General features: G+C 42.9%; 2 protein-coding genes across 2 annotated transcripts in view; one reads left to right on the top strand and one right to left on the bottom strand.

The window, feature by feature from the left end:
* Positions 1–9,029, bottom strand: part of abcb7 (ATP-binding cassette, sub-family B (MDR/TAP), member 7) — a 51,292-nt gene extending 42,263 nt beyond the window's left edge. Inside the window, exons 1-3 of the mRNA XM_015943240.3 lie at positions 8,843–9,029; positions 6,364–6,447; positions 6,209–6,286 (exon numbers count right to left, since the gene is read on the bottom strand). Of these exons, the coding sequence (XP_015798726.1) occupies positions 6,209–6,286; positions 6,364–6,447; positions 8,843–8,992 (312 nt within the window). The 5' untranslated portion in view covers positions 8,993–9,029. The remainder of the gene's footprint in view (positions 1–6,208; positions 6,287–6,363; positions 6,448–8,842) is intronic.
* Positions 9,030–9,135: 106 nt separating this feature from the next.
* uprt (uracil phosphoribosyltransferase (FUR1) homolog (S. cerevisiae)) lies at positions 9,136–16,654 on the top strand. The gene is made up of 7 exons (XM_015943272.3): positions 9,136–9,587; positions 12,943–12,985; positions 13,073–13,142; positions 13,317–13,379; positions 13,565–13,726; positions 15,647–15,745; positions 16,281–16,654. Exons 1-7 carry the CDS (start codon positions 9,349–9,351, stop codon positions 16,385–16,387), a joined length of 783 nt encoding a protein of 260 aa, XP_015798758.1. The 5' UTR covers positions 9,136–9,348; the 3' UTR covers positions 16,388–16,654.
* The last annotated feature ends 333 nt before the right edge of the window (positions 16,655–16,987 follow it).

The raw sequence follows: 16,987 nt of genomic DNA, 5'->3' as shown, positions 1-16,987 counted from the left end.
TACTCTTTTTGCATTCGACGTGCCAGTAACAGAAAGCTTAAGATGGCCCCGTGGGCAGACACATGGAACATCAAATGTCAACGGGAGTCCCCCGAGAGATCTGACAACAACAACACTAGACTCTCCAGGTGGACTTGTGGATCCAGTCTGACACTACAAGTCCCAGGAGACACCTGGGCTGTCATCCCAGCTGAGGCTGAGAGCCCACTGGTGCCAGCGTGGCTGTTTACCCACACTCCATCGCACATCTGCCACAGGAACCCTCGGCAGGCCAGAAAACGTGCCGTAATTCCTCTAATCCACCCAATATGGTGGCACAGTGTTAAGCACTGCTGCATGTCAGCACCTTCAGGAAAATTACAGTGAAAGTGTCTCACACTGCCTTTAGTCAACCATAGTAAGAAATGTAATCGATAAAAGATCCACCAGTTTATCGAAATAAAATATTTATTATTAATAATAATAATAATAATAATAATAATAATAATAGAATCTCTGAAACTGGTGGCCGGGCTTTCACCCGTGGGGCCCGGCCGGGCCCAGCCTGAACCGGATACATGGGCTCATCCAACTGTGGACCCACCATCCGCAGGAGGAACATGAAGGGTCCGGTGCAATGTGGATCGGGTGGCAGACCAAGGCGGAAGCCTTGGTGGTCCGATCCCCGGACAAGAAAACTGGTTTTTGGGACATGGAACGTCACCTTGCTGGCGGGGAAGGAGCAGGAGCTTGTGGCAGAGGTTGAGCGGTACCGGCTAGATATAGTTGGACTCACCTCGACACATAGCATTGGCTCTGGAACCCAAGTCCTTGCGAGGGGTTGGACACTCTCCTTTGCTGGAGTTGCTCCGGGTGAGAGGTGGAGGGCTGGGGTTGGCTTTTTGCTAGCCCCAAGACTCTCTGCCTGTGTGTTGGGGTTTACCCCGGGGGACGAGAGGGTAGCTTCCTTGCGCCTTCGGGTCGGGGAACGGGTCCTGACTGTTGTTTGTGCTTATGGGCCAAATATCAGTTCAGAGTACCCACCCTTTTTGGAGTCCCTGGGATGAGTGCTAGATAGTGCTCCATCAGGGGACTCCATTGACCTGCTGGGGGACTTCAATGCTCACGTGGGCAATGACAGCATGACCTGGAGGGGTGTGATTGGGAGGAACGGCCCGCCTGATCTGAACTCAAGTGGTGTTTTGTTATTGGACTTCTGTGCAAGCCGCAGTTTGGCCATAACGAACACCATGTTCGAACATAAGGGTGCCCACCGGTACACTTGGTACCAGGGCAGCCTAGGTCGCAGGTCGATGATAGACTTTGTAGTCGTATCATCTGACCTGCGGCCGTATGTTTTGGACACCAGAGTGAAGAAAGGAGCGGAGCTGTCAACTGATCACCACCTGGTGGTGAGTTGGATCAGATGGCAGGGGAAGATGCCGCGTAGACCTGGCAGACCCAAACGCATAGTGAGGGTCTGCTGGGAACGCCTGGCAGAAGAACCTGTTAAGACGGTCTTCAACTCCCACCTTCGGCAGAGCTTTGACCGCGTCCCGAGAGCAGTGGGGGACATTAACTCTGAGTGGGCCTTGTTCCACTCTGCGATTGATGAGGCAGCTGTTGCTAGCTGTGGTCACAAGGTGGCCGGTGCCAGTCGTGGTGGCAACCCCCATACCCGCTGGTGGACACCAGAGGTTCGGGGAGCCGTCAGGCTGAAGAAGGAGGCCTACAGGGCATGGCTGGTCTGTGGGTCTCCAGAGGCAGCAGACAGGTACCGGATAGCCAAGCGGGGTGCAGCAGTGGCAGTTGCCGAGGCAAAATCTCGGGCGTGGGAGGAGTTTGGTGAGGCCATGGAGAAAGACTATCGATCGGCTCCAAAGAGGTTCTGGCAAACTGTCCGGCGCCTCAGGAGAGGAAGGCAGCAACTCGCTCACACTGTTTACAGTGGGGATGGGGAGCTGCTGACGTCAACTGGGGCAATAGTCGGACGGTGGAAGGAATACTTTGAGGAGCTCCTCAATCCCACCTATGCGCATTTCGAGGAGGAACCAGAGCCGGGAGACCTGGGGATGGACTGTCCAATCTCAGGGGCAGAAGTTGCTGAGGTAGTCAAACAACTACACAGCGGCAGAAAGTTTTAATGTTTAAAATCTGTTAGATTGTTACCGACAGCAGCTACATTTAAGTTTCACTTTCTGTTCTGACTGAATGCTGCTGCAGCATGGAGGTGTAGTTCTCTGTCATCCTGGACATGATCATCCTGAGAGTTTTAGCTGAAAACAGCTGGACATTTCTGAATATGTTGGAAACATTTAGCCTCTCATCCCAGAGGCTTCTTCCAGACTTTGGTTGTGGTCAGAAACAAACACACTGGTTGTGCTGCAAGCCTTTTTCTTTTTTTCTCCAAAACATGTTTTTGTCTAAATGAAGGTGATGTTATTGTTCATAGAATTAAAATTCACGTTGAAGTTAAGATTATTTCATCAAGTAGGACCTGTGGTTAGCTGGCTCATTTAAAACATATCATGTCTTGAAAGAATTGGAATCGTGGATCGATAGGAACCGGAATCAAAACAAGGAATTGGAATTGTTCAAAATCAAACTATGTCCAATCCTATCATTTAGCCTTTCTTACTTCACTTGAAGAACAGACTGTTGCTCCGCACAGCTGCATCACTCTTTCTGACTAAATGAGTGAATATATTCATCAGAGAGGGTAGACCTATCAGGATCTGCTCTGGAGTGGTTCTCCTCTTATCTGTCTGAGCATCTTTCCCATTGGCCGTCTCCAAGTTTCGGTCCTCCACCACCTACCTCTCTCATGGTGTCCCACAAGGTTCTGAGCTGGGGAATCTATTCTTCCTCCTCCTTCTACTTCCTCTTCAGCACATCCTGAGCTCCTTCAAAGGAATCTCATACCATCTTTATGCAGATGACATCCAAATGTACAACTCCTTTAAGCCCCATGAGATGCCTAACCTTCATCACCTTCATCCTCACCATCTCCTTATTCTGTTCTTATTCCATCTTTCCCAGGATCCACTGATTTCCCTCTTTCCTATTCATTTTCTCTCTCCCTTTCCTTACATTTTTTTCCTTTTCTCCTTTTAAACATTTTTTTATCATTTTAAAAATATTTTTATACTTTTATTGTTTTTTTGTTTTTGTGAATCGCTATATAAAAGAAAATTTTCTTTCTTTCCTTCTAATCTTCTAAATCGGAGTCAGACATTACCAGACAAAGGGAGCCAACAATGACCAGACCTGTCACCAATTGTAAGTTTTTCCCTTTAATATTCACCCCACGTGTGCTGAGTTCGTCTCCTCCTCACGTCCTCCAGGAGCCTCCCTGCGGGAGGCGGTTTTCAAACTCTTAGACACTCAGAAACATTCAATATAAATCCACCCATAGTGTTGCTCAGGCTACTGAAGATAGACATCTCCAATATCTTCTGGTGTAAAGTAGTAACCTCATGAGGGATCATGCTTGTGTCAGCACATGGCGGTGAATGAAGCGGATGCAAGGATTCATATGCGGGTCAGGGAAGCAGGTAAGCAGGTACACAGGAACGATTAAAGGTTTTAATGGAGAACACGCTAACATAGAAACAATGATCCAACACGAGACACAGAACTGAAGGGGTTTAAATACAAGAGGGCTGGGAGCTTGGGTGATTGGAAAACGAGAGGCAGGTGAGCGCAATTAACAGAGACACATGGCTGAACCAAATGGGGAGACAGGACAGGGTGTGACAGCTTGCAGCTGTAGCTCTTTAAGTCAGCAATGACACTTGCTTTCTTGAGAGTACAGTACACAACTTTGCCACTTTGGTGCTTAAAGGGTTAAAAAGATCTTTTGGTAAATGGCCTGTATTTGATATAGCGCCTTCTAGAGTCCTGGAATCCCCCAAGGTGCTTTACAACACAACCAGTCATTCACCCATTCACACACTGGTGGGGATGAGCTACGATGTAGCTACAGCTGCCCCCGGGGTGCACTGACAGAGGTGAGGCTGCCGAGCGCTGGCGCCCTGTGTTCAGTGGTACAACAGAAATAACATGTTGCTGTTGGTAAACTATAGAATCTTAAAGTGACTCACATAAACCACTGAATCCGAAATTCCTTCACATTTTTTATTTGACATCTGCTGCTAACTACTGTCATGTATTTGCTGTATGAAGTATAACCATCCGTCCATTTTCTGCAACCTATCTGGAGTCGAGTCGGGGGGTAGTAGCTTAAGCAGGGAGGCCCAGACTTTCCTCTCCTCAGGCACTTGAGCCAGCTCCTCAGGGGGAATTCTAAGGTGTTCCCTGACCAGCCGGGAGACATAGTCCCTCAAACGTGTTACGAATCAAAAGGGTCAAATTTTCACCATCTAATTGACCCTTTTGATTCATAACATGACAAGATATGAATAATGAGATGCGATGTAGTGAATATGCGGAGATGGAATGTGATGTGTGAGGTGGTGTGGTGTAAGCTAGATGTTTATCAGAACCTTCTTTGTATCTGAAAGAAATTGTGAAATCTGAGTGTAAAATAATTTGTTGTCTGCTATAAACTAGAGCAGGTGTGCCCAATCCTGGTCCTGGAGGGCCAGTATCCAGCAGGTTTTGTGGTTTTTCTGCTACAACACACTCGATTAACTGGTTGAATCACCAGTGCAGCATCTCATCAGGCTCTGCAGAAGCCTGTTAATCACCTGCTGATTGAAATCAGGTGTGTTGAAGCTGAATTAAAACTAAAACATGCTGGATACCGGCCCTCAAGGAGCAGGATTGGGCACCCCTGAACTAGAGACTTGATTAAAACGCATAAAACAACCTGACGCAATCTGTTGTGCCTACAAACCCTGGTGGCGACGCCCAGCAGATCCAGACCGTACAAAGTCGGGTGGACCTCGACCTCACGGTACATGGAGCCCGTAGATTACATCCGGTACGACCCATACAGTCTTGGGAAGTCTCCGGGTCACAACAGCAGCTGGAACGCTTGTTCGCGTCCAAAGTGGATGTGGCTCTTAGGGAGCCGTCTGGCTGTGCCAGCTTGCAAACAGGCTTTTGACTGTATGTCAAAGGAGATGTCTCAAGGATGCTTGTCCCGAATTGGCCGGTTCGGGAATCAGCTAGAAACTGAATTAGTCGGGAAGTTACTTCTGTTTTAATAAACTCATTATTTATCATTTCTGGCGTATTGTGGCAAATCAGAATGTGCCATGTCTTGAAGTTTTACCAACATCCCTCAGAAAGACACGCCTTCTCTAGGTACAAAAGGTTTTAACACTTTGTGAATGAGAGTGTCTTAAAACACTTATGTGAGGTTAATATTAACCTTAATATGTATCTTATTGTAATGTGTATGAGTGTAGATAATGATTAACTTGTTAAATCAAACACATACTGATCATAAGATCCGAAATGGATCATTGTAAGAGCGATATTCATTTCAAATTCATTGATTTAAGCACAGATTATTTAAACATTTCATTTAAACATCTTTTTCATTAATCACATATGATGATTTAACTTATAACTACAAAATCCTGTAGGAGCTTCCAGTAGATAGTGAGGAATTCAGCAGTCTGGCTTTTACGCATACCTTGGGACAGATTGTTTACGTCTACGTTGAGGAACAATAAGTGAGCAAAGGGTTGATTTGTGCGTCTGGATCCTCCAGCTGGTGCAGCCTTGACTTTGCGGTTTCTGGCGTGTATGAAAGGTTATGCTGTGTCAATTAGATGGTGAAAAATTTACCCTTTTGATTCAAAACAAACGTGTCCTATGTCTTCCTTTAAGTCTTCTCCCGGTTAGACGTGCCCGGAAAACCTCACCAGGGAAGTGTCTAGGAGGCATCCTAACTAGATGCCTGAACCACCTAAACTGGCTCCTTTAAATGTGGGGGAGCAGCAAGTCTACTCCGAGCCCCTCCTGGATAATCGAGCTTCTCACCCTATCTCTAAGGGAGAGCCCAAACACCCTGCGGAGAAAACTCAGCTTTTGTCACTACCAAAAGCTCCTGACCATAGATGAGGGTAGGAGCACGGATCGGCCAGTAAATCCAGAGTTTTCTCTTCACCACCACAGACCAGACCAGCACATGGTCCACATCACTGTAGATGCAGCACCAACCAGCCTGTCGATCATTTTAAAGTTTACCTTGATCCTAAAACAAAGCAGCATAGATCTTTCACCCATCACACACCAAAACGAGGTTAATACTCACCACATTTTGTGGATCTGCACTCAGACCTCCGCCTGCATTTCCATGCCAACATGTTCGCTTTTCAGTCACCTGTAAGTGCTGCAAAACATCAACAGAAGAGCATTGTGATCCCATGTTTTTATTGAGATAATAGTGTTGTGTTAAAACACACTTACTTTTGCAGCCTCTAAAATTTGCCGACAGTTTTGTGTTTTGTTTGTGCTCCATGCTGCTGTCCGTAGGTGTGGGAGGGAGCTTGGCTGAAACACAGAGGATACCCCTTACTTTTCTTTTCACTTTAACAGAATGAAATCAAAAAGAACACGAGGGAAAAAATAACAGATTACATGTTATTCTCTTATAAACAACAATACAACTCATGCAACGCTTTTGTAAACTCCACACGTGACATCCAATTGGTATTTTGTGAAAACGTAAATACACATGTATGGAAAATGTTAGTAGCAAAAATAGGATGTTTTTCTTCTTACTTGATGACATATCTGCATAAAATATACAAAAGAATACCAAATATTTTGGGTGTTGGCATCATTCCTTTGCAAACTGGCAGCTATCGATATATATATAACATATATTTTGCGTCTAAACCCTCTTAAAAGATCACTTTTGACAGCAAAATGCAAATTGCATCTAAATTTTTTTTAAATCACTTGAACAGACGGGCTCAGGCGAACAGGGCTTTTTGGTTTGACTCCTATAAGAAACATGACTAAAACGCTGTGACTAAACTAAGACTGAACTGTTGAAACATCAGTTCCAGACTTTGTGACACAAACAAAATAATTTAAAATAAAAAACAAGGGAAAGTTGGTTGGAGTTGACTAAACACAGATCAGGACAAAGCTCAATAATTTCCTTAGTGAAGACCTTTCCCTAGAACACCTAGAGTGCATGTTCTTTCAGGACAATGACTCAGCACACTGAGTCAACAGAGAACAGGACAGAAGTTCACTATGGGTGTCACTGAGGCCAAGTTATGATTAGGGGTGGGACATTATAGTTTTTTTTTAATCAATATTAATGCCATTGTCAATTCTATCGATCCAATTCTCTTATCAATTCCTAAGTTGTTTAATAGGCGGCAACAAATTAACTACACACTGTCTCCTGCATTATAACTGTCAGTTTATTGTATCTGGTAACTTTGGAAAGATCTCTGCAAATGTTCTCTTTTATGGTCCTTGTGAAGGAAGAGTCATCTTCTTTAGCAAAACTGGCAAAGTCTCACCACAGGTTGGATTTTAGACGCTGGAGTCTGCTAGTGTGAAGGTGCGTTTTTAAGGCAAATGATGCCAACATGATGGGCAATGTTAGCAGATTAGTTACCTGCAGTATTAACAGGAGAGGACGTGCAAACATCACCACTGCTATGTTGAAATTCTCTAGTCCAGAGCGGGTCAAAAACACAACATTCACTTAAAGTTAGTATGTACTTTGTGCGCAAATACTTTTTCATATTCATAGTGTTTCCTCCATTTGATGAAATATCTACTTTGAAGTATTGCAAGTTGCCCTTTTGTCATAAATTCTCATAAAGTATAACCAAACTTTTGAGCGTTTGTGCTGCTTAAGCGCCTTGTTTCCTGCTGAGTAAACGCATAAGGTACGCAACGTGTATGTTGACATCATTCGTGCCGACTGGAATTGATAGGGGAATTTTTTGCAAAAAATGTGAAACGATTCCTAGAAATTGAAACAGTGGGAAATGGTTCTCATTCCCCACCCCTAGTTATGATCTTGACCTAAAACAGGTGTCAGATCTCTCTGGAGAGATCTGCTACTGGCTGACCAACCAACAGCCAGCATTGTTTCTTACAAAAGTGAAAATGATCTGCAAAAGCAAATGGGGAAACAAAAGAGTACAAAAAAATAAAAAAACAAACTCCAATCCAGATGTGCAAATTGTTAAATGAATGAAATGTTTTATTTGTCCCTTTAGGAAAAAATCATTGTCACAGCAGCTAAGAGCTAGGTGTTCGGAGTAAGTTCAAGTGTGTTTGAAAGATTTTCAAGTAATGAAAACGTTCCAGTGCTGTCCATAGTTTATTTGTAATAGTTATCATTTTGTTTATAATTCTACTAAACATGATAGGTTGGTTACGTTATGTGGTCACGTGGTTTTTGCTTTTACCCCAGCCTGAGCGCTTCGTGAATGAAATGTTCTAATTAAACTGAAGGCCGAGTTTAGTGAATAAAGCAATCCTCGTGTTGTCAAGAGAAGGCGGTTTAATCAGAAACAACAACAGTTGGCCCGGGTGGGACAGATGGTCTTATCAGACCCGTCAGCTCTGACAACACATGACTGAGTGTGACCACTGTTGCAAGGTTACGCGTCCGAAAACAACCGGTGTGATGCGTCCTCTTGACAATTAGCTACACATTTTTAATAAAACACGATGCTTAATGACGCACGCAAACAAGTGGCACGACTTATACATGTATGACACTAACCCAAGCTTAGCAAACAGCATTTCCACGTTCCACATACCACATTTTCAATCAGCCCATGAACTCTAAACCAAAATTAGCAAATGTTTTGGTCCTCCTCTTTTTAAAGTTAGTGAAATGCACTTTTATTCTCTGTCCTTGTCCGAAAACATAGTGTCCTCTTGGGCTAACCGCCTTATAACTCACCACATATGTATTCTGACGAGTACAGTGTGTCCCGTCTTCAATGCGACTTTTACTCCAAACGTGAAATGAACTTGTCTGGCGGATAAGAAGCGCTAATTTTCGTCTTTGGAGATAGTAGCCGCATTTTAGCGGCGCCAACATCGGCGCCATGTTGACGAAGGAGGAAGACTACTTACCGGGTACGTACGTCACGTCACATCCGGCCTTCGTTTAGCGGAGTGTCATTGCTAGCGGGCGAACGGTGGAACTTGCCACCACACGTTTTATGGATGTTTAACAGTTGTTAAACGTGTATGTTTATTTTTTGTACATAAATGTTTTTCAATTCGTTTTTTATAGTTTTGTCGGTGCGGTAGTGACGTAAGAGCGTAAACACCACAGCTGAAGCTAAAGGAAGAGCACGTTGTCTCCGACCGTTGACAGACAACTGGGTCAGAAAGTCGTGCTTGGATAACATAAGCTAACTGGCTTTAGCGGAAAAAAACATCTGATTCTGTACTCTCAAGATGCCATGCCACAATCAGCAAATGAACAGTGTCAGCAGTGGACAGGAGCACCCGATGAAGCAAGTCCGTTTTGCGAACAGCACCGGCAGCAGTGCCCCTGCGGCTCTGAGCAGCTCGGAACCAACCGGTGACACCTTCACGCAGCAGCCCGACAACAGCCAAGACAACCTGGGACCTCAACTTAAACTGCTTCCTCTGAACGACCAGATCAGGGAATTGCAGACCATCATCAGAGACAAGTGAGTTCCTGCTCATACTGGAGAAATGCTACTCAAATGTAAAAATAAATACCATCAGAAAAAGAAAACATCAGTAAATAAAAGTGCATTTTATTTTTATATATGTAGGACTCGTTAAAAACACACATTTGCATGCTTAAATCACTGCGAACGTATCTTAATTTTAGCTAAAAAAAGAGAATATTTTTGTGATTCTATCAATATTGGAAGTAAATTTGCTATAGTCAGAACATCAAATGCTTTTGGTTCCATAAATGTGATTAATCCTTATTTATAACATATCATGAAGCGTCGAGAATTGCATGTTAGTAAGACTTCATAGTGTTTTGTCACCCTTTAAAATGTTGGTCTACACATTAATATACTTCATGGATCCGCAGAGGGAAATTCTTTTGTCACCGTCACAGACACGAGATAATGTAAAGGGCAGAAGTCAAAGTTCTATATATGAATAAAAAATAAGTGGAACCCAAAATACAAGAAAAGATGCAGATTATTATAAAACGAGCAGAAGCCTAGAATGGTGTCTAGTTGGTTTCTGCAAAGAGTGATACAGTGTGGAATTGCTAGAGGCAAGTCCACATAGATTATATGGTTTTAGCTGTTTGTTCAGGAAGTGGAACAATCACCTGTCAAGAGTAATGTCCTGAAATGCTCTACAACAGCGGAGCTAAATGAATTTGGTAAAAATAAAAAATAAAACGAGCTCCAGCGTGTCAGTAGGTAGTCCTGAATCCTGAACGAAGTGGAATGGATTATCCATGATGGAGAGCATTTTGTTCTGTTTAGGATAAGTGATAACTGACCTGTACTTGTATAGCACCTTTCAGAATCAGAGGACTCTGAAAGTACTTTACACTTCATCATTCATTCATTCATTCACACACTGGTGACATTGTAGCCACAGCTGCTCTGGGGCACACTGACAGGTGATGCTGCTGAGCACAGGCGTCAAATAAGACCACCACCAGCAGGCTAGGAGGGTGAAGTGTGCCCAAGGACATGACAGAGCCGCATGGAGCATGCGTTCGTACTTGCAACCCACCAGTTTTACAGTGAATTTCTAACCCCTGAGCCATTGATTCCCCTAAAAGATACCCATTGTCTTATTGCACTCATTAAAGGTGTAGTTCACTCTAGGACTGAGCCATCTATCGTTTTTGGACCGAAATTGCGATTTCAAACAGCACGATCTCAAGACCGTCAAAGCTGCAGTTTTAGTGGTTTCGACTGATCCAGGATCAGTTGTGTAACCTTTTTTTTACATCCGGAGTTTTCCCCCTGTGTTATGGCGGCGGCAAAGGCCAGCGTGGGGGAGGGGGGTGGGGTGTACCATCCAAAGCCAAGCCCAGCTCTACAGCTGACAGAGCTGCGTGTTCAGGTTATTTTCCCTGTTTTATGTTTCCACACACAGCGCTGCTAGAGCCCATAATAATGGCACCGTAGGTGAGCCCGGGACAGAGAGAGAGAGAGAACGTAGTTGAGTAAGGGAGAGAGAGACTCCTCCCACATCAGCAGGTTCAGGCTGACTTCTAAAGCTTGGTTTATGCTTCATTCAATTCAATAATACTTTATTAATCCCAGAGGGAAATTAGAGTTTCAGTACACACAATTCTGAGATCAGACATGTATACATACATACATACACACACATGACAAGAATTGGTGACTGTGGTCATTCGTAACCCGAGTCGAGTTACCGTAATAGATCAAGAGGGTTTATATGAGGATAGAGTCAGGGGGAGGGGGAAAAAAGGCACTTCAGAGTTACCCTTACCAGAGAGGGTAGCTTTGCTATGCAAAAAAAACCACCTCAGACAGAAATGCTCACAAACGTCAGACATTACACAACATAAGTGTCCACTAGGTGAGGAGGTAGGGTTGGGACTCTCCTCACTTCGGTGCGTGCAGCCGCAGAGCAGCGCGTTTGGACAGGGGAGGGAGATAATGGGTTAGAGGGCACAGTGACTCCTAGATACCGTTCCACGGCCTTCACCGGTCACAGTCCGGCCCGGGCTGGGATAGGGAGAAGTTACCATAGCGACAGCCGCATTCCACGTTTCTTCTGAGGGGGGAGTTTTCACTTCAGCCTCATCAGCGCGAGCGTGGAGTCGCGCACTGTAGTTGACTTGAAAGTTCAACTTCTCTTTTAAAAATGGTTTAAATGTTTCTGACGGCACACGTTAGTTCAAACAAGCTAAGGTTCAGAATGCGTGCGTCTCTCACGGAACAAACGTTTTGGTGAGGAAAAACTATAGACAGCTTCGAAAAACATGCAGCCAGCCTGCCTCGGTAATGCAGGGAAAACTGTGTGCATTTTTTGTTATTTAATACATTTAAAAGCTATTTCTACCTACAGATTTCCTCCATGCATTTTTGGAGTAGAACATGTTTTTGTAAAGCTCCTCTCTAGATAAAAATCACAAACACAAGTTGCTTCACAAACACATTAAAAATTAAAAAATAGATAATAATGGGAGAAAATATTAATAGCTTAATCTGTTTTTATTGTATGATTAAATAGTAAATATTAATGAGAATGATTTGTACGAGATTAGAATCTAGACCATCTTTTCACATAATCTACAGGATGGCCTGGCAGGCTAATGTTGGACCTTTGTTTGCAGAAAATCGTGAATTGAACCAAAATCACAATTTGTGCTAGAAAAATTGCAATTCATTCTTTTCCTAAAATCGTTTAGCCCTAGTTCACTCTTTTAATCAATACATCTGCAGTGGTCTCTGGTAGGAATGAATGCCTTGCAAGCTGTACTCGGGGCAAAAAAGCCCAGAAACCCTTGGTCAGCATCGACAAGTTTGCTGCCTGAGAGAGTGGCAGACCACAGCAGGATATGGAGTCTTATTTCCTGATATTTGGACATCCGCCTGGATAACAGCAGTGCAACTCTAACACTGACTTATGATGATGAGGATATTTTATCTCTACAAATGACACAAGCCTGAAAGCGTTTTTTCTGTGTGTTGGTGTTGCTAATGCTAACAGTTAGCTCCTCCTCACGAGCCAAGATGGGCGAGTCTATGAATGTGTGACATAGATCTGTCAGGCTCTTCAAATCCTAGAGTTGCATGAAAAAGTCAGTGGCCGATTATATTCAGAAATATTCATTAAAATGGTTTATCAGTGTTCCGCACCTTTTATCAATCTGCATTTTCTGAAATAAAAATGTCGCCCTTCTTATGGACACCATCAGTGTTGAACTGCTAGTCCTGTTCAACCTCTAGATTAATAAAACACGATTAAGAATAATACGTTTTAATTTAGAGCATCAGAGCAGTGCTGAGAATCAAACAACAACCCAATCCTACCTGATCAAATTTATGTTTGTATTTACAGAACAACCAGCAGAGGTGATTTTGTTTTTTGTGCGGACCGACTGGTAAGTTCATAGAAGTGCTGCTAGATGGTGGAACTCTGTGTCTATAAAAGTATGAACTACATAATCATTCCCTGTGTTTAATAACAGATCAGACTGGTCGTTGAAGAGGGTTTGAATCAGCTCCCCTTCTCAGAGTGCACTGTGACCACTCCAACGGGTAAGTATCTCCTTAATAATGAAGTCAGGTTTGATGAGTTGGGTTTAAAAGTTTTACATGCAGAAACAAGTTCACAGCACTCTTCCTGTAGCCTTTTACCTCCACAATAATATATTCCTGAGTGGGCTTTGTCATGTTCATTTGGGACTGTTCTTGCTTCATTTTAACCCTCAGGGTACAAGTATGAAGGTGTCAAGTTTGAAAGAGGTAACTGTGGAGTCAGCATTATGAGGAGTGGTGAGTTGAACCTGCTGCAGCACACACTCTTTCTTTTATGAAGGGCAGGTTTCACTCATTTAGCGGATCTGCCACAGTATTTGTCTGTAGAGCTACACACATTGTAAATGTATGGAATGTCCCAGAAAAAGCCCAGTTGAGACTAACGTAAAAAAATAAATAAATAAACTATCTGTACCATACAGGTGAGGCCATGGAGCAAGGTCTCAGGGACTGCTGCCGCTCCATCCGCATCGGGAAAATCCTCATCCAGAGTGACGAGGAGACTCAAAAAGCAAAAGTCTACTACGCTAAGTTCCCCCCAGACGTGTACCGAAGGAAAGTACTGCTCATGTACCCCATTCTCAGTAAGTAAAAGCAGGCCGAGTGGGTGCACTTTGCTTTTCAAGTTAACCACCTTCAGTTGCACGTAAATGTCGAGACATGTCTAATTTTGTGCAAATGCAAAAAACATTTTATGTATTTATTCATTCTGAGAAGTCTCCCTTGAGCTGACCTTCACCGCCAAGTCTGCATTTCCACATCGTATTGGCCCATTCACACTGCTCTGATAATTATAGCTCTCATGGGGGAAATTATACACTGCCGAGGAGTTAGCCACCAGGCTGCTGAATAGCATAATGAGGGCCAGCAAAAATAGTATCTTAATAGTCCCGGTTTCCTGATGTGATAAAGCGACATTTTTCTGTTCTCACTTTTAAAAAGGATGGTGGTGAAAAGGCTTGGCTGAAGGTACATTTTATTATGTCAGAGCAGTGGAACATGGGCTTTAATTGATGCGTGAGGCTGAGCCGCTGAAGCCGACTGAGACTTCAAAGCCCACTCCTTTAGACAGTGGCAGATGGAAGTGAACAATATTTATTAGCTTGTGCATCACATTAACTATTATAAATGATTCTGAATCGATTAAAAATCAAACAAAGGTCTTGTTCACTGAAAAACCGTGTAAAACGTTTTAGTTTATTTTTTTAAACCTGATCAGTTACTCAGAGTTGCTTTTACGTGCTTAAGGTGAAAATCTTGTTCAGCCCCCATCGCCTTCATTAGCTGCAGAACAGAGATAGACAGGAAACACTCAGGTCAGAAAAGGCCAGACTCTTCTACATCCCAAAGAAAATGAGTATTTATGGCCTCCTTGAATGCACCTTGGCTTGTACCACAGAAGGCTGTGTTGATTTTTGTCGCCAGGAGAGAGCAGAGTGTGTCTTGGCTATTTGAAGCTAACCGTTAGCATTAGCAACTCTACCACACAGCAGATCTACTTCAGGCTTGTTATTTTTGGAGATAAAACATCAACATTGTGAACAACAGACTGAACGGAGGCAGCGGAAGAGTCATGTTGCTGTTAGCCAATGGGAGGCGAGATGTTGTCATGTCAGTTATAATGACTCGTAATACTGTCGCTTTCACTCCTCACGCCCCTAACTGACTTCCACTTCTGGAACAGGAGCGCCAGAGCGTTTTTCCACAGAAAAAGACTCACAAGGCACTCATTTTCACCAGAGCAGACTTACTGAAAACGGCGAGTGAATGAGACCTTTAATAAATCAGTGTCGAGGTACGTGAAGGGTGGAACTCTAAAATGCAGCGTCAGTTTGGACTTTTACCATAAACAGTTTTTAATCCTGTATGGGAGAATAGAATAGTGTAGAATAGAATAGAAAATCACTTTATTGGCCTGCAGTTGTGAAATTTGGGCTGCCACAGAAGCAATTACATTCACACCAGAAGCAAAGAAGAGCAAAAATAAACATCCTAAATAACAATAATAAAAACCTAAAGGAGGTTCTGTCTGTCTGTAGAAACTAGCTTTGTTCATATTTGGACCCAAAGTATAATGAATGTAATCCACTAAACGGTTATTAAATTAAATCCAAATGAGTGATTTAAGCTCCTTCATCGAGACTTAATTTTCTGCCTTTAAATAAATGAAGCTACAGAACACTACATAAGATGGAGTCCATGGTTATAACTGAAGGAATTCTGGGATTTCAGTCAAGTTTTTTTTTTTTTTACCTAGAAAGGTATTTTTTTAAACAATAATTAGACTTGTAGATAATTGAAACAGTTTTAAAACACAGAGGGGAGACAGATGCATCGACGGTTGTTTATGATTGCATCACAACATCCTGAATCAGAGCACGAGGAGCCTAAAGACTCCCAGATCTGTTGTAAACATGACTCTGCAAGTTTTAAATCAGCACAAAGATACAGTGATGTTGTAAGCAGAGGGATGAAGTCTAACCTCACGTGCTCCGTCTCCGCAGGTACAGGGAACACCGTGATTGAGGCGGTGAGGGTGCTGATAGAGCATGGAGTCCAGCCCAAACATATTATCCTCCTCAGCCTCTTCTCAACTCCTCATGGTGAATTCACTTCTTAAACTTTTTTTTTTTCCTCTTTCAATGAATGCTCAAAACCTGATCTACCTACCCACCTCATGTCCACTTGGGTGTCTGCTTTGTAGTCTTCATGTCTGATGCTGTATTAGTCTTACCAATGTAACTAATACATGTTTAACCCAGGATGTTTTAGGGTGTGTCTGAGAAGGATTTCTAGGTTGCTTTAACTTCATGACCCTTCCTCTTGTGAAGCGATCAGGTTTAGATTTACTCCTGAAACTAAACTAGATCTAAGGCCTTAAACTGCACTCAGTCTGTAATGTTTGGAGTACATGAGGAAGTGTGGGATAATGATCAGCTGGAGGTTATAATATGAATTGGCTTTATGCTGAATGACTACAGTTGGCTTTTATTTTAAATAGTTGTAACATTTTATTATGGAGATGTGGTGATAAATGTATAAACAACTTATACAAAGTTATAAATTGTTTCCAGATGGTTTCTGTAGCTCCGGTGAGTTTCTAACATTTCCTGATGGAACTGTTTTTTCATCCTTTAGGAGCCAGGTCCATCATCCAGGAGTTCCCAGAGATCACCATCCTGACCACAGAGGTTCATCCCGTCGCTCCAACACATTTTGGACAGAGATACTTTGGCACTGACTGAAACCTGACTGGGATCATGATCAGTAAATTGCTCTGGGTCTATTTGGGTTTACTTTCTACTATCTCATCTTCTCCTTGTAGTGCCATAAACTGCTCCTCACTGTTCCTAAGCCGAGTCTGAGTGATCAGTCAAATTCTTTGTATTTATTGCTTTTTGCTGTGATTTCACGCTGTAGAGAAACCAGATTAAAAGTTGGAACATTTTATTTTGCATGTTAACTGATGGATCAATAAAGGATTTATATTTGTTTACAGACAGAACAGAAAATATGAGTATTGAGGTTTTTGTTTCATCTTTAGTGGTAAAAATGGGGAAGCACCACGATCACCGCTAAACAGGAAGTGCCATCACGTTTTGTCATCTGCCAACCGTCCTATGTTTTTTTTAATATTCCTACTATTTAATAAAAGTACTTTATACATCTAAAGTGTCACAAAAACAACCAAAATATACAGAGACTGCCTGCAGCAGGTAAGACTCAATACACATAAATCAACCCGACATATCAATAAATAGACAAGACCATAGGAATCATTCATCACTGACAGAAGTCATCAGGACTTTATAGACAAAGAACATTTTAGATCAAAGTTAAATTTA

This window comes from Nothobranchius furzeri, chromosome 1 (assembly GCF_043380555.1).
Source record: "Nothobranchius furzeri strain GRZ-AD chromosome 1, NfurGRZ-RIMD1, whole genome shotgun sequence".
NCBI classification, from domain to species: domain Eukaryota; kingdom Metazoa; phylum Chordata; class Actinopteri; order Cyprinodontiformes; family Nothobranchiidae; genus Nothobranchius; species Nothobranchius furzeri.
Note: the sequence above shows the minus strand (reverse complement) of the source record. Positions and strands in the feature narration are given on the sequence as shown.